This window comes from Daucus carota, chromosome 6 (assembly GCF_001625215.2).
Source record: "Daucus carota subsp. sativus chromosome 6, DH1 v3.0, whole genome shotgun sequence".
NCBI classification, from domain to species: Eukaryota; Viridiplantae; Streptophyta; class Magnoliopsida; order Apiales; family Apiaceae; genus Daucus; species Daucus carota.
In genome coordinates this window covers 30,578,932-30,597,047 of record NC_030386.2, presented here as the reverse complement: position 1 = coordinate 30,597,047, position 18,116 = coordinate 30,578,932, and the positions used below count along the sequence as shown (strand labels likewise).

The 18,116-nt window shown below is 34.9% G+C and overlaps 2 protein-coding genes across 2 annotated transcripts; one reads left to right on the top strand and one right to left on the bottom strand.

Annotated features, from left to right (window-relative positions):
• The first annotated feature begins 3,860 nt into the window (after nucleotides 1–3,860).
• On the top strand, nucleotides 3,861–9,758 carry LOC108224567 (sodium/calcium exchanger NCL). Its single transcript, XM_017399229.2, has 7 exons — nucleotides 3,861–4,585; nucleotides 5,864–6,049; nucleotides 7,335–7,516; nucleotides 8,109–8,254; nucleotides 8,359–8,638; nucleotides 8,732–9,034; nucleotides 9,303–9,758. The coding sequence occupies exons 1-7, from the start codon at nucleotides 4,192–4,194 to the stop codon at nucleotides 9,549–9,551; spliced, it is 1,740 nt and encodes a 579-aa protein (XP_017254718.1). The 5' UTR covers nucleotides 3,861–4,191; the 3' UTR covers nucleotides 9,552–9,758.
• A 411-nt stretch (nucleotides 9,759–10,169) lies between these two features.
• LOC108224568 (uncharacterized) lies at nucleotides 10,170–12,191 on the bottom strand. Its single transcript, XM_017399231.2, has 5 exons — nucleotides 11,378–12,191; nucleotides 11,161–11,277; nucleotides 10,854–11,023; nucleotides 10,596–10,770; nucleotides 10,170–10,517 (listed from the first exon to the last, which is right to left on the bottom strand). Exons 1-5 carry the CDS (start codon nucleotides 11,846–11,848, stop codon nucleotides 10,389–10,391), a joined length of 1,062 nt encoding a protein of 353 aa, XP_017254720.1. The 5' UTR covers nucleotides 11,849–12,191; the 3' UTR covers nucleotides 10,170–10,388.
• Between the last annotated feature and the right edge of the window lie 5,925 nt (nucleotides 12,192–18,116).

The following is an 18,116-nucleotide window of genomic DNA, read 5'->3' as shown; positions in this document are numbered from 1 at the left end:
TATCTTTTTCATATAGTACATAATCAACTAAAAGTATTTTTTACATGATATAAATATAATATTATATACGGTTTTTCTATGGTGTGCCCATGGGCACATGTTAAGCGCAGAAAATTTTGTGCTTAAGAGATTTTGATTGGCTCCTCTCTCTTGATAATGGTGGACCCCCCTGCAAATACACCAACCACACCAATCAAAATCTCCCAAATACAAAAGTTTCCGCGCTTAGCATGTGCCCATGGGCACACACTAGACAAACCGTATTATATAATAACTTTATTTTTAAGTTTTCTACATGAAATAATTAATTAAAATTTTGAAAAGTTTAATATTATTAAATTTAAAAGTAAAAAATACTTTATTTATGTATATAATAATTAGTTAAATATCTTTTTCATATAGTACATAATCAACTAAAAATATTTTTTACATGATATAAATATAATATTATATAGTAATTTTATATTTATGTTTTAAAATATTAATATTTGAAAACTTTAATATTATTAAATTTAAAAGCAAAAAAAATACTTTATTTATAACTTAAATTATATTAAAAAATGAGATGTTTCTTATATAATATTTAATCTACTAAAATTAAATTCTATATAATGATTATTTTCTGTAAAGCAAATATATTGATATATGAAGGAAATTCTCCGGTACATTTTTTTTATAAACCAAACTATATACATCATGGAGTTAATAATTCATCCAACAAAAATACCATGACTGAGAATTTATAAAATTGAAAGGTACATTGAGAAGAAGCAGATTAAGCCTGCAGCTAAAAAAATATTTTATCTCATTAGTTCACTACAGAACCAGCTCTACCATCCACCAAAACCAGCTCCTGCCCAGCCTGACTGTCCATTCTCTTTAGGTCCTTCCTTCATCAACATGTGTTGCTGGCTATTTACCACTGTAGTAACGCCTGCATTTTTTGGATTAGCATTGGCAGGCAATTCCACAAATGTCTCCGGTGAAGTTTGATTTTGCATTGTATTGAGAAATGCCGGTTGAAAAGTATATTGGCTAGGAAAAATATTATAGGATGACGGCACAAAACCAAAAATTGAATACTTGAGTTTAGCATCAGTGCCTGCATTTTAGTGACAAAATTAGTTAAAATTTCATCAAGAATATGTAGCCTAGCCCCGTATATAAATTTACAAAGCTCAGAGGCAAATGAACAGATTATATTCACTACCATGTTGCTATGATTTGGTTGGAGAATTTAGTCATCCTGCATTCAATTCCAGGGTAAAGTAAAAATAAATAAATTCAGGCTAGGATTCTAGCTTCAGCCATTACCCGATTGCCAGACCATTTGCAATGCGATCATAAATAAATCTAGTTTCTGGACGATGTTGTTTTACACCGTCATCTCGTTTATCACTTGCACGCTGTTCCTCACAAGTACATACAAATACTCTGTCTGAAATTTCTCCCGAAGAGCCCTTATGCATTTTACTCCTCCGTATACTAAATCCAACCTTTTCAGTATATGCTTTGTAAAACATGTAAGCATCTTCTTCTGTTTCAAACTGAAGCCCTACTTTCGGTACCATACTTTCATCGACTTCATTAGTCTTTGTTGGAGTAATAGGTATTCCAATATCTTCCAAAGAATAATCATCAAAATTGAAGTGGCGTGATGCTTGAGAAACATTAGTCATACTTGGAGTATTAGAGTTCTTGATGGTTCCGATTTAGCTAATTGAATCGAGTGAAAACCTCTTGATATACCAGAGTTTGAGATATACACACATTCTGTAAGTAGTTTATTTGTATTCTGCAATAATATTTAAAATATATATTAATTAAAACTAATAAAATTTTGAAGGAGAGAGATCACGTGAGAAGTAAAAAAAACTAACCAAGAAGAAAGAGGGGACATAGAGGGAGACACAAAAAAGGTACAGAGGATCTGGACTCTATTTTTGAAGGGGTGCGTCAGCCTGTGGATTTTAGAGCAGTAACTAGATTGCAAAATGGATTGACCATGGATCCTCCCAGTATAGGAAAATCCCAAACAAATATTTGTTTGTTCTTTATTTGATGGCAGCATCAAACTGAGGCCGACGGGGGAAGGAAACAAGTTGACAATATCAATGAAAAATGACGGAAAAAGCATGCTTAAAGTATAACTCAGCAGCCGAAGAAATGTCATCAAATCTTGCAATAAGAGCAACTCCAAGGTGCTCTCTAAACAAGCTCCTAAGTCTAAAATTTAGGAGCAAATCAAAATTTAGTACTCCAATGGGCTCCTAGATGCTCTTTAAAAATTTAGGAGCCTACTCTCTCTCCTTTCTTTTAAAGAGCATCTAGTAGCTCCTAACTCAATATTATATTATTTTTCCTTCAATCTTCTCTCTCTTTTAGTTAACTTTTTCCTCTCATTTATATAAATAAATATAAAATGTGAATAAGGAGCCAAATATAAAGAGTAGCATTGGAGTTCTCACGTTTTCCGGTGTATTAACTTAGTAGGAGCCACATTTTATATTATTGTTTAGGGAATGATTTAGGAGTACCGTTGGAGATGCTCTGAGCAACTTGAGAATGCAAATGCAAACGGACTTGACCTGAGCATGATATACTTTTGAGTTTTGAATAAATTTATTTTTCACAAATGAGATTTTATTTCTGAAAAAAATATATAGAATTGTATTTTCTTTCTGAAATAAATTCTTATTTTTTTTTTGTTAAATAATGAGGATAAAACATCTACTTAATATTTATATTTAAAAATTATGAAAATATATTTTTAATAAAAAGTTAAACTTCAGTCAAAAAAAAAAAAAAAAAAAAGTTAAACTCTTAAATTTAAAAAGATAAGGCTGCTCAAACAGGCCCATTATTCCTCCTTTTTTTTGTTTATAGGAAGAGACCCATAAAAAGCTATTTACTCCCCTCATAATTTTTATTCGACGCTTTGACTTTTTACACACATTTTTAAATATTTTGATCAAATAATTAAACATATTATTATTAATTTTTTTCTAAATAAAAATATATAAGTAAATTTTTATTTACAAAAAAACAAATCAAAAATAATAATTTTTACTATTGAGTCAATCTATCTAAAGATATGTGTGAAAAGTTAAAACATCTAATGAAAAAGAGCAGACGGAATACTTGACATGTGTCCATAAACACGCACTAGAATATCCGTTAATATAAACTTAACGTTTCATCATATTTTCTAGGATATGAGTTTGGGACGTGAGATTTAAGAAATTTCTAATTCCAAATTATGATATTTTATGCTATAAAAAAGCTAAGAAGTCAAGAACACAAGTAAATGCTCATGCCAACTACTCATTGTGTGCACGCTTGGTTTGAATACGGAAGTTGAAAAATATGTAATTGTCCTGTTTGGAAGTTAGAGATTTGGGGCAAAATTAGAAGTTTGGGGTGAGTTAGAAGTTTGATCATTGGATCCGCTAATACAAGTGTTTGGTAGTTAACGGATTGAAATAGAGGTTTGGATCCAAAAAGCTAATTTTGAAAAATCTATTTTGAGAAGTTTTTTTGGGTTAGAGGTTTTGGTTTGTGTTGGAAAAAGCTAATCAATCAGCTATTAACCAAACAGTTTTACGAGGAACAACTAATTCAATACGCTAGTCAAAACATCTATTTCAATCCGCTAGTCAAAACTTCTAATTCAATCCGCTCACAGTTAACCGCTAACAGCTAATTCCTAAACAGGACAAAAAAAAATGAGTAAAATGGTGAGATCAGTTAATTTTTAATGTATAAAAACAGGATAGGGATGTAAAAGTTGAATCAAACATCAAAAAAGAAAATGGGAAAGAAATGGCTGGGTATATAATCCAGTAATAATTGCAAGAGTGGTGGTCTGATTTGATCCCTATCAAAATAACCCCACCTTTGATGTTTCAGGGCGAGAGCGACGTTAAGAAGACCGAGTGCCTTAAAGGGAAAACAAATCGACAACCTCAACAGACCGAAAACAACCAACCTCCAACCTAGTGAACTGACCCGCTAAATCTCGTAACTGTGGGCCGTACCACTAAACATCCTAATATTCCTCTGCCTTTTAGCAGCCTTGTCGTTGTACAGAACCCAAACGTTCATAATAAACACATTCATATCCCAGATTTCCTTGCATATATACTCCAACACTTACACACCATTAACAATTCCCTCGGGAATCAAATCACCATGGCTAGAAAACCAAAACCCTCACTCTCTCCCCCCCTCACACTCTCTCTCCTCCTTCTCTCCATCTCTCTCTCATCCGCCCGTCTCCTCCCAAACGCCACATCATCAGATCTCATCTCCGACGGCGTACAGAATGATATTCGGATCCCGCCGGTGCTCCGGCTCTACCGTGGATCCGATGAGGTCTGCGAAAAAACCTACGGCTTCTTGCCCTGTACGGACACGGCTCTGGGAAACTTGTTTCTAATACTGGTATATGGGTATCTAATGTTCCTGGCAGCCACTTATTTGTCCTCGGGAAGTGAGCTTTTGTTGGAGATTCTCGGTCCTGGGATCGTCGGCGGCCTCTTCTTGCCCATTCTCGGCGCTCTTCCCGATGCTATGCTCATTCTCGGTACCACTTATCATCTCTCCACTTATTTTTATTGATATGCTGTCATCAGATTTGCTATTCTCTCAATCCCTCTCGTTTCGTTACAATTTTTTTAATTATTTGGCACGTATAGGAGCTGTAGAATGCGTGCCAAGCCGACAGGGTATAGTGGGGGTTCTTGATTATCTCGTTATTGATACTGCTTGGATATATAAAGAGTAACGTGGTAGGGGGATATTGCAGTAATTTTTTTTTCTGAGCAGAAAATTGTTGTGAAGAGAGTCCAACAAATTTAAAATAACACTATAAAAGATGGGTATTAGTTCTCGGGTGCTCATTGGATTTTTTTGCCTGAATACCTTCCTTCTAAATTTTTGCAAAACCCGAATAATCTTTTTTTCCGGTGAAAAAAGCTGCAGTTGCACTGACTTATTTGAAGGGAATAGTAGCTGCATTTGGCTGATTCTGGTATTAATCTTTATACGTTTTTGTAGCAATGTAGGATATGTGGCAATACTTTAATGGCAGAGCCGCATAGTTTGGTCCACTAAGCTTTAAAAGTTGAATAACATAGTGTTATTGGAGTATGCATTAGTAGGAAATGAACCTAAAGAATACTAAAACGTTGCATCTGGCTACTTTACTTTAAGCTGATGGCCAATATTGACCAAGTAAATGGTTTATTTGTTGTAAGTATGATCTTAGGACCTTGTATATATAAAAAAGAAGGAAAAACTTTCAGCTAGTGAAATTTTAAAATATTGCCTCAGCTTCGAAATCAGTGATTATCCTATTTCTGAAGGTTTTTATATTTCATGTGTTTAACTTTTAAACCATATTTCAGATTTTGGTATGGATATATATTTAAATTGTCAATGATTGATTTGGTCTTATAATAGTAACTAATATTCTTGCCAAATGGCTTTTGAGATTAAGACTCTATAGAAAACATATGTTTTTAATATTTAACCTTTCCTTGTATGCTTTTCCTTTGTGTCTGACTGTCTGTATTCTGTTTATTAAAGCTGATCAACTAGTATTAGTCATTTTGGTGGTAAAGTATTGCCATAAACATGCTGTGCTGATAATGTGATATGAACATCTTGGAATATTTTGTTGGGCAAGATGCAATAGTATAACTAAATTTCAAAATCTTAATCTATTTACAACCAGGTAGCTGGGTCACTGGGTGTGTTAAACTAGCATTCTGACATTTTTTCCCTTTATAATTAATTATGAAATAGCTAGACATTTTTTTTCCAGTCATGATTTCTATTTGATAAGTGCTGTGCTTTGCAGTCTCCGGGTTGTCGGGAACTGTAGAAACTGCTCAGGCTCAGGTTTCAGTTGGCATGGGATTGCTAGCTGGTTCCACTGTTATGCTTCTCACAGTTATATGGGGAACCTGTGTTGTTGTTGGCAAATGTGACATAGAAGACTCTGTTGCTAGAGATGGAAAAGATACTAAAGGATTTAGCTTAGTGGGTTTGGCCCCTTTTACCTTGCTACATTATATTGTATCAGAAATGATATGTTATTAAAATGCCATCTTTTTTTTTTTTTAATTATAAGTTGTGAATACTTAATTGCCACCATTAACATAAATAGCGTACTTTTTGATGATGTTGTATTTCTTACACCACTGGCGCTTTCTTTAGATATCAACTATGCAAATTTGCACCCAAATTTTAAACTGTTAGAGAGCTGGTTTCTGGCAATTGAGGTCAGATAATAAAGTCTATTTACCCCTGATCTTATAGAGGTATCATGCACATCATATCTAATTGAAAGCATTAGAGGATTCTCGTTTTACAGTATATTTATGTTTTTCATATTCCTAGGTGTGTTCAATATTATCCTCCTTAGAGATGCATGAATTCTTTGCATGATGCTTTCTAGTTCTACTGCAATTTCATCAAATTTTGTATGTATATAATTAGGTTTCTGTTTATCTGCACTTCCGTAAAACTTGTATAAGATTGTATATGGGGCAGAATGTCCTGCTGTCCTGCCTATCCTCCAGAAGACTGGTGTGAGATGGGGAAATCGTTAAGTTTTGTTATGATTTATGAATGGAGCCTTCCTTTAAGTTTATTGAAACACTAGAAGAATTGAGAAGCACTTTCAAAATTATAGGGTGCTACATAAGCTAAATTAACTTGTTTGAAAAATGTGTTATATATTAACGCTCAACTTTCAAATTTTAGATCTGACTTCATACTCCAAACTAAATTAACGCACACATGGGAACACTGTGCTGATGCTAATGGTGACAATTTATGTATTCGCATTGCTATGCTGTTCTGCTTTTGACAAGGACTTACGACGTAAATTGTCTTTGCCTTGATAACATTAGAATCAACATTACATGTAAAATTAATTAAGGCATTATTTAAGTCTGAATAGATGGATTCTAGATCACTGAGCAATCTGGTTAGAAATTGTTGTATATACAGTGTTCAACTACATCTGGTATTAAATTTTTATATAATAGCAGAAGTAAAAAAAAAACGCTTATAAGAATTTACTTGTATAACTTGCTAGCACATAATGTTGAAATGACAAAATAGGATCATGTCTCTACGAATTTCATAAGAATGACTGGTGCGATATGAGTATTTTTCGGTTATAATTTTGGCCAATGCTCAACAGTTGGTGTTGTGTAGACTTCTTTGACTATTAGAATATATATTTTTGTTATCTGTTTTAATTTTGTATATTTCGGGAATTCAAGAGGCTCTATAAATGAGAAGTTATTCCACTATTGCAGGCTCTGGTGTTACTACTGATATCTGGACATGCTATGCTGCAATGATAATGGCTCTATCTGTAATCCCATTCATAGTTGTACAGCTTCCACAGATATTGCACTCGACTTCTGGTAGACATTTGGCAGTCTTGATTGCACTTATTATCTCTGTGTTGCTATTGATCTCATATTGTGCTTATCAGGTAATTATATTTACATGCATGTAAAAGTTATATTTGCCAATTTGCTATTGATCTTTGTATTGCTACTGATCTTCTATTAACTTTATGTATCTGTAGATGGCCTTAAAGCCTTTAAGCCTTAACTATGTATAACCCAGCAATTAGAATTTGATTCCCATTAACATTATCTGGTGGATGATAAATAGATTTTTAAGTTTTTAACACATTTGAAGTTTGTTTGGAATGTTTAGGTATTACTGATAATGAGTCCTGAGATTAAAATAAAACTCATAATAGATGTATCATTTAGAGAGTGAGGAAGATTTGTCTGTATAATTGGGGATTTTGATGCCAATTTAATATTATTTATTTTTTGTATTAGTTTCTGATATGACTGCTTGCACTAGGATTGAGCTGCATCATCTTTATAAAAAAATTGCATACTTGTATTTGCTTAAAGTTTATTTCTGAACATCAAGGATTATTGTTCTAAAAACAGCATAAGCTAATCTAAGTTGTTTATTACATTATGGTTAGCACTTATAGCTACTATTGTCACCCGTTAAACCTCGATCTACTTTTGGTCTACCTAAACCCGAAATATCTGATGCAGGTATTTCAGCCTTGGATTCAGCGAAGAAGGATTGATTATGCTAAGCATAGGCATGTGATATCTGGAGTTTTAAAACATCTGAAAATGCGTGCAATTGGAAGGCTACTAACTAATCGAGGAGAACCCAATAGAGAAGTAATAGACAAGTTAGTTTTCTTTCTACCTTTTGCTCTTTCTATTAAACATCCCTACTTTTTGTTATCTAGGTCTCATTAGGTGTATACTGACATTGTCAAGGATTGTGCTACAGGCTTTTTAAGGCAATTGATACGAATCATGATACATATCTTTCAGCTTCTGAATTGAGAGCCCTAATTGTTGGAATTCGGTTTGATGAGATAAATTTGAATGAAGATGATGCAGCTGCAAAACTGTTAAAAGATTTTGACACATCGTTTGACGATAGAATTGATTTGGAAGAATTCATTGATGGAATTAAAAAGTGGCTTGATGAGGCAATGGGCTTAAAGGCTTTTCCTGAGGATGTTGTTGGTCCTGAATCATTTAAGCACCTTGATCGCTATCATGAGGTATGTGGCAATGTGCCATGATGCTTTTTTTTTTCCTTATAATAATAATTATTCCGTGTTAATAAGCTTCTAATGTCTATATTGCATTGACAGAAAACAAAGAGAGATCATTTTCTTTTAGGGGACTTAAGTGATGAGGCTGTTGGGGATGTAAAGGACTCTAAGTGGACAACAATAAAAGCTGTACTACTATTGTCGCTGGGCACTGTTATTGCAGCTGCATTCGCAGACCCCCTAGTAGATGCTGTTGATAATTTCTCTAGCGCTACAAGCATACCTTCTTTTTTCATATCATTCATAGCTCTGCCATTGGCAACCAATTCTAGTGAAGCAGTGTCAGCTATAATATTCGCTAGCCGAAAGAAGTTACGATCTGCATCCCTGACGTTTTCAGAGGTTAGTTTCTGTCAATTTTTCTAGCAAATGCTTCTACCTTAATATCTGCAAGTACTTTTAGCTGCTTGCTACATATTATATGTTACTTTCGCTGTTTAGATGAATTTGAATTATCACTGTGACGTAGTTATGAATGTCTAGATGCAACTTTTTAGATTAATGATGGATAACTTGACATGTTATTCTAATAAAAATTAAGATTATCCATTGAGGAATATGTTACTGTTACCTTGGTGCTAACAATATTCATTACATTTTTATCATGCAGTTGTATGGAGCTGCAACTATGAACAATGTTCTTTGTCTGTCAGTATTCCTGGCACTAGTTTACCTCAGGGGGTTGGTCTGGGACTTCTCCTCGGAAGTGTTGGTTATTCTGATTGTGTGCATCGTGATGGGTGCACTTGGTAGCATCCGCAGCACCTTTCCTCTATGGACAACTTCAATTGCTTTCCTGCTTTACCCGTTCTCCTTGGCACTGGTTTACGTTCTCGATTATAAGTTTGGTTGGTCATAGTTTATTTCTGTCTGTATTATGGTGCTGTTCTGTTATTGCGTCTTGAACATGTGGTTTGAGTGACAGTAGTCGGGATAGTGACCACGGAAAATCAGCTAGGGCGTTTTATGGCAGTTCTTATAGATACGAGAGAGCAATGAGTCCGTGTTGAAAGCTTCAAACACTATTTTAATAAACCACGATGATATATTGATGCAGTTTGGTATTTGTCAAGCGTTTAAATTGTCCGAGGACTGCTTATTTCTCTGTTAACTAGAGTATTTCCACACAACTATCAACGTATAGCAGTGCTATATATATATACAGCACAAAATTTTGGTACTCCTGGTTTATGCCTGCTTTGTTTACGGACAAACTGATACCAAAAGCTAGTTTTATTTTGGTAAAGGTTTTATGAATTTGGAAGCTGGAGGACGCTCATGTGGTGTTTATGCTCGTGATCATAATCAAATGCCATGTGGATCAAGCTAAAAAGGAAGTTGGTTAGGAATTGCAGTTGTACACAGTATTTGTATCTGGAAGCACATCTGATATTTTATCCCTCGGCATGGATTTATTGCATCTGCAGCTTTAAGTTGCAAGTAGATCAGTAAGATAGTATACTTCTGTTGCTCATGAACTACTCCCATGATTAATATCAATACAAGCTCGAAAAAAAAATACAGTATCCGTATCCTTTCCCTGGTCTTACCACTTCCATATTACACGCATTCTAGGGTTTCTCTGCACTCAACTTTACAAGAGATTCATGTCTTGTTTCTAGCATTGCATCTGAAAAATAATCCTAAACTTGATAATGAACCCGGCGATTTTACAGAGAATGGCCAGGGTCGTGCTTCACAACTTTAGATTTAGATCAACACTTTCTACTACATCACTACTGTGGCTTATGGTGAGCATTGATTGACCATTGTGCTCAACTGATGGTATCTGTCTTGGCCAGTGAACTAGATTATCTTGGCCTCCCTGAAATATTTTTACGTTTAGTAAAGGTTCTACTTTGGAATGAAGTGAATTCATATAAGCTGTGCAAATAATATTTACCTGATAAGGTAAAGCATCAAAATCAGGAAGTTCTGGAATATAATAGCCTAGATAGGATGGAGGATCCTTCGGGATTGGAGGCGCCAGTGTGAGAAAGTCTCCGTTGTAACCTCCATTTTCTTTGATAATCTTCTTCTTGTACTTGGGAACTCCTCCTGTACCAGACGAGTCTTCTCTGAGGTGAAATAACAAACTGTTAGCACACGTAACTGCCTTCGTATTCCCAGTGTAGAATCTACTGATCAAAACCAAGATCACCTTAGAACTGGATTGGCTTGTTCAAAAGCAAATGTACCATCATTCTTGAATGATGCTGATGCATCTGTTGTAGGAATGTCGGATAAATATGCAGGAGGAAATTTGCAGTTGAAAGCGGGGACTGGTGCATCATCTACAGAGAAGGGGTAAGATCGCTTCAAGCCAATCATCTGTTCATCGTCAAGATTAATTTCCCACTCCCGAATAAGGTTCATTTCTTAGAACTCAATTATAAAAACTGAACTAACATAGGCATATAAAAACAGTACAGGAATAGTTCCACTGAACAATAGCAAGAGAAGCTTACCATCTCTTCATCTGGCCACAATGGTTGGGATTTGTTGCTGCGATGGCTTTGGTTTGAAGGGGGCTCCGTCCAAAAATTCGTGACAGATGACGATGAATTTCCTACTGACACATTCACCTGCAATTTCACTCAGTTGCATCTTCAGTCTCAACAAAGGGATCACGACCCGAAAACAGAGATAAAATGAATAAACAAAATGAGATTTGACATAGCTAACCATGGAGGAAGGACAAGTTCCATGAAATGGTTGTGATCTTACACTTGAAAGTAAAGCATTTGACACCTGATGATCCACCTTGTGACCGATACCCCCTCCAAGATTGTATTCATCATTCAGTGAATTAGGCCAACTACCACGCCCTGCGCTTGAAATGCCTTGCCACCCCATTCTGCATTCACCCCCATTGTTTGATACCAGCTCCGAGATTGAATTAGGCCGAACATCAGTACTCCTCTGAATTATGGATGGTGGTGTAAATGGTTTACTGGATGAAGGGTGATCAGTTGGAGAAGCCAAGCAAGAAGAGGAATTGCTAGGTGAAATTTGTTGCTCTTCTAGTCTAATCTTCTCAAGTTGTGCAACACCGAGTCCTCTTTGTGGCACTTTATTTTGCTTAAACTTTTTCGAAGATCTGGCAACACCATTAGTACAGCCCCCACTACTACTGTGGTTTTGTTCTTGAGCCATTGTTGATAACAGCCATACAAGTATATCACAAATAAATGAATACAGTGAGATTTGTGAGTAATATGTGAAGAAGTAGTTTGTTAAAGATGTCAGAGAGAGATGAGATGAGTGAAAAGCATTTCAAAATTTAAAAATAGAACAATGCAAATCTAGCTCTAATAAGGAGCAACTGTTTGAATGCCATATTTTTCTCTAACTATTTTGTCGCCAAAATCCTAGGTCCACTCCTTCATTCCTAGACCGACTCTTAAGAATTTTAGTAGTACCATCTCTCTCTCTCAAAATACATCCACATGCAAAAATCTTTAAGAAAAATCAAATTCAGTTTCTACAATTACTTGAATGCCAGCAAACCCAACATGTATATTATCTGATCTGCCGTTTCAGGCACGGTTTTATGCCCGCCAACACATCAATTTTAGAGAAATGGTCCCATATATCACAATTTGATATTTTCTTGATTAGAATTTTTCCAACATGTCAATTTCAGAGAAAAGGTCCCATATATCACAATTTGTTCATATATGTCCAAAATATCATAGTTGTGGAAAATAGCTAAAAACATCATTTATTAGCGCCAGATAATCCGGAATCTTGATTTCCACAGAAAACGCTACATCATTTTGCGTTTAGGTCTAAAAATCACTACAAAATGTAACATGATTTGGCGTTTTAGAGTGTAATGCTACATGAAATAGCATTTGATGCAGGGTAATGTAGAATTTAGCAGTCATAGTAGGGCGGATGGAGAGGGGAGCTCACAGACAGGTGTATGGTCTCATTGGATTTGGCATTTTAGAGTGAAATGTTACATGAAATACCAGTGATCCTAATTCAATTATTGACCAATATGAGAAAAAAAATTGATATTTTTTACTTGATTATGTGACAAGTACTTCGAAGCTGCGATTTTAATCATTTTTCAGAACACCGCTTGCCATGCAGGCAAAGCCGGAAAAGAATGCACAGTTTCAAGCAGCTGTCAGAACTTGTGGCACACCTAATAAGCTTCTCAACAGCAGTTAATCAGACCTGCGTCCTTAGAGCATTCCGTACATCAATTTATAAGATGGAGTTAATTTTTACCCACATCAAATTGACTTTTTCTTTATTTTTTAAGCAGCAATGCATATTGATTTGTCAGGGGAAACAACGAACTGATAGACTTCAACTTATGCGGTGGCCTGAGAGTAGCTACTGATCTATCAGTGAAATTGATGGTCATCAGTTGATAACCAACTCCATCAATTAAAAGGATTGGCAATTTGGCATATTTCAATTTCATTAGTTGACTAATAAAGAACTCCATCAACCTGTTAATTTGTTTGACAGAGTAACTATTATCTTTTGCTGTTGCATATGCTCTAATATGCGGTCCTCTTGCCTCTGATTGTGATTATATGTGTGATTCCTATTGAGTCAGTTGAGCTAGGCCATCCAAATTCCAACAGTATGTCGTTACTACCAAAATACCTTATTCGTATGTACAAGCTACATAGAGAGTGTGCACCAGAATCAAGACTCTGCACTGGCCATCGTAAATCAAAGTACTAAAAATATTCTGTGTATCAAAACACCTGAAGAGGTACATTCTTTCTACAATTGCAGCATTTGTTTTATATGGTGAATGATGAATATCATGTAACATGTGCCATTGCTACTCTGTAGAAAAGATCTCACAGCTCGTATTTTAAGCAACAAAACAACTAAACCGTGCAGTAAGTGGATTTGCTGTTATCCATGCCACACACATTTAGTGCTGCATTGCTCTATTGTTCAAACATTATGGCCACAACATTTTATCGATTTCTTTTTCATGCTAGTTTCACATGTCAAGCCTTCAGTAGAGCGTGGGGCAATAGATAATTAAGGTCGGTTAGTTGATAGAATGAATTATAAGGCGAACGAACCGCCTGACAACTGGAAAAGATGACTATCAGGTTAGTTTATGGTGGTGTAACGTTATCTGATGCTACTCTTTCATTAATAATCTGTTTAGATCAGCCACTAAGTTAAGCAAACTCTCAATTTATGTGGTTTCCAGTTACTGAGTCAACTGAGACGGTGGAGGCGGCAAAAGGATATGATAAAAGTGATGTTACTCTAAATTTAATGTGTGATGTGTTTTGTGACACGTTTGACTCCAAGACTGCACTCAGGCTCACCAAACAATTCTATTGTCCACTGTATTATACATTCTTACAACTACCGAATTCTTCATTCAGTATTAATCTCTCGCTTCATTTACGGGATGTCGAGGAATGGTAGAAATTAGGATCAATTCCAGTGATGACATTATATAGAATTTTGTATTCGATCATTGTCAGATTGAATTTTCGTACAAGTACTGTAAAGATTGTAGGATTTTGGTCATAATCCGGCAAATTACATTATGATCACAATTCACAGTTAATAAACAGAATAGAGAAAGTATAGTAATTAATTAGGAAAACAAACTAAGCTAAGGCCAAGCTGGTGTAGTGGTTATAATATAGTTATAATTATTTTCTTGGTGGTGCTTGTTTTATTTTGCATTACCAGATTCCACTTTCCAGTGCTAATCTATTAATAGCACTAGCTAACCTTCGACTAATCTACTAAAGCTATCTCTCTTTTGGATAAATTAAGATTAAGTTTTGACTTCTTTCATATACGCCTAAACTCATCTTCGTTTTCGCAGCATGCAGATTGCAATCACTTTACTATCAGAGATTTAATTACGGACAAAAACAACTAAACAAGGGGTCAACCTAGGTTACAGTCCCGGCTTTGGAATTGAAAAAAAGTTGTTTCGCAAGTCAAAAGAGTAAAACTTTGAGTCCTCGCTAACCTTCAAATTAATCCCCTGTTATATATGGCCGTATTATTTCAAAGCCATGGTTCACCACCGGACTTGAGGCTAAATTTTCATCATGCATTGAGATGATATCTACTTGTTATCCGCATGATTATGTGCAAAATCCGTAGAGTAGTAGAACTTGAGGTGAGATGTTTTAGTTGGTGTTATTTATGTGAATACAGGGAGTCTATTCCTAACGCATTTCATTTTGTAAAAGATTTTGTACCTAATTTTGTGCATGAAGCGTTTTTCAAGTCAGAAACCAAGCAAAGAAACTGGTAAAGCTACCATTGTGATCCGCTAGGCTATGTGAACCATAAAAAAACTGGAAATTAAAGGCGAAAATTCCTTTAATTCTGTCTGCCATTTTACTCTGTATGCTGCAGACCTGTATTGCCAAGGAGCTTGAGATATGCATGTGGATTGTTACAGAAGTGCAACAAAACTGAAAGACCAAACCAACCAATTCGTCACAAAAGTAAAGTATGGTGTCTGTGGCCTTTCAGCATCTCAAACGATTAAGAAATGTTCAAAATGCATGACAGGAAGATACATAATAAGATTCACAACTCATTTGGCTTATGACTAGGAAAGAGAGCCCTTAATCAAATCCAAAATGCTAATACTATTTAGGCAATGTTTTCTGAGATTAATGAGGTGTGATTATATCATCACATTTCAAGAAATGCATTGGTGAAAAATCTTTATTACCTGTTTTCTTTTGTTTGTATATGTAATATAACGAAAATTCGGCTGCCTAACATCTCAGCAAAGTGAAACATTTTAGTAGAATCCAATCTGAATGTTTCCTTTCTTTACAGATTCAAATTATTCCCTGGTTTAAAAGTGACGATGTTTGGATCATTGTCAACCAGAATGATATCGAATTTGAATCTGCTTAGGTGACTCCTCTTTTTTGTACACTTTCGACTAAAATAATATGAAAATTTTGCGAGGAGGCCTATATAAAGCCCGACCCTCCTATCCTATCTGAACACTCCCCAACATTTCAATCTCAAAACATCATATCTCAGAGTACAAGTATCAGCTAACGTCAAAATGGCTGGACTGAGATTTTGGTTCTGCGTAGTATTCTTCTTGGTTCTAGTAACATGCTCTGAAGCTCGTCCTCTCGAATCGTTTCCACGTAAGAGGAAGCAAGCATTGATCGAGACTGGTACTGAAATTATAAGAGTCAGCATGCGAAAGCATGAATCGAATAAAGGAGGATTTTACGAGACTAATCGGCTGAGTCCTGGAGGTCCTGATCCTAAACATCATTAGCCTTTTACAGGAAGATGAAGACAAGATTGCCTGGGATGAATTTTGGAGAAAAGCTGAAAGGGAGTAGATTTTTTTGGCTCGGCTTCTTTTTTTTTTTTTTAGTTATTTATAGTTGCCTTGATACATGATCACCTCTGATTTTGATTGAAATGCAACATATTCGTACAAAACAATGGTGCACTGCTTATCTGTAATTTAAGTTTATGTTCATGTAATCATGTTCAGCTCAAAATGAATACTGCATAGGACCTGCTTGATTTCTGCAGTGGGGCTTTATAGCAAGGCAAGCCTAATAATGTTCTAAAATGATGTTATCAAAACTAAAGCATTCTAGCAGAGTAGTAGTATATTAAAAGACATCCAATATATATACAAACTAAAAACTCATCTAATAAACAAAAAACCCTAGCCAGTCCACTTGTTTTCTCTCAAAGTAGTCCAGGGGCTTCCATTGGATTTTTCTAATGGAAAGCCCCAAATCTTTGTTTTTCTTCCGTTTTCATTGAATTCTGTTTAATAAGAACTTAATTTTTTGGGTGTTTATGCGTCTCTCATTTTGGAGTGTTTGTCTATCTCTCCTTTTGGGTGTTTGGTTATGTTATTGCTTAGTTGTATTTGGATTTGTTTGGTGTTGGTTCTTATGAGAATGATTCTGTTGATATCTTTTGGAATCTGGAAAGTCCGCATTGATATCAAGGCGACGGTGATTATTTCAAGAGCGAAGAGCTCACCTTTCACAATTAAAGATTGTTCATCCTTATGGAGTTTTCATTTTCGACATGTCTATAGCTGTTATCCGGCAAATAGATAGCTGGGGTATTGTCGCTCCGACGTCAGTTTATGTAACCGGGGTTTCTGAACATTGGGCTACCAATAGTTTTTATGTGATACAATTAACTGTGATGCTGCTGTTGTCAGGGATGCTGGTGCTGTTTGGATTGCTTAGGATGTCTTTGATCTCGTTTTCAATTTCAAGAATTTTTAAATTCTATGTGTTAAAATAAATCAGCTAATTGTTTTTAGCATGTTATTTGTTTTTCAACCTGATTTTATCTGCAAGCTTGTTCTCTGTTTTATGTCTTAGTTAATGAAAACTTCTTTGTTTGTAAAAAAAAAAAAAAAAGACATCCAATATATGTTTTTTTTTTTTAAGACACCAGTATGCAGTATCCTAAACTGTTTTCACAAATTAAAATGAGTAGTGCTAGGTGCGCATAATTGTGTATATAATTTTTGTATATTGTGGCAAATGATGTGGTGAGTTTTAATTGGGGTTGTTGATGTAAATGCAGGGGACCCATTCCAATTAAAACTCGCTACATGTCATTATTTACATGTTTTTGTACACAATTATGTGCATCAAACATTTTTCAATTAAAATTAATTTTTCCATATTTCAACATATCTCAAAATAAGTAAAACACTTTCAGATAGGGTTATCAAAAAAATCTGAAAAATCCGAATCCGTCCGAAAAATCCGCCACCATATCTGAGAAAAAGCGGATATTTTTTGTATCCGAGAAAAAGCGGATATTATCCGTATCCGAATCCGTGATATTCGAATCCGAAACTAAATACATATATGATATTTAAATTATATAATATATAAATTATACCTAATTAAAATTTTATGCTATTAGCTTGTAGTGTGTGTATATGCATTATATAATACATTTATACAAAATTTATATAATTATACAAATACTAAAATACTTTATACATGTATAAAAATATCATTTGAGTTTAGTCATAAAAAATTTGTTCGAAAATCATCGTCAATACGGTATGATCATAAAAAATATCCGACATCCGTCCGAAATATCCGCACCCGTATCCGGGAAAAAGTGAAAATTATCCGTATCCGAAATAAAGCGGATATTATTCGTATCCGAATTCGACAGTTACGGATACGGATATAGACATATCCGTATCCGAATTATCCGTTTGACAGCCATACTCTACGGTACTTCATAATTATGAGTATTTCTTATACGCTCATTCATCATTCCTCGTGATACTCCTCACACATAAAATATTTGAATTCACCGATTCTTATTCTTATTATTGAAAAAACATTTATCCGCTTCATAATTTCATTACAAAAAAATTTAAAATAATCTTTAATGTCGAAAAATTGATTTTGAT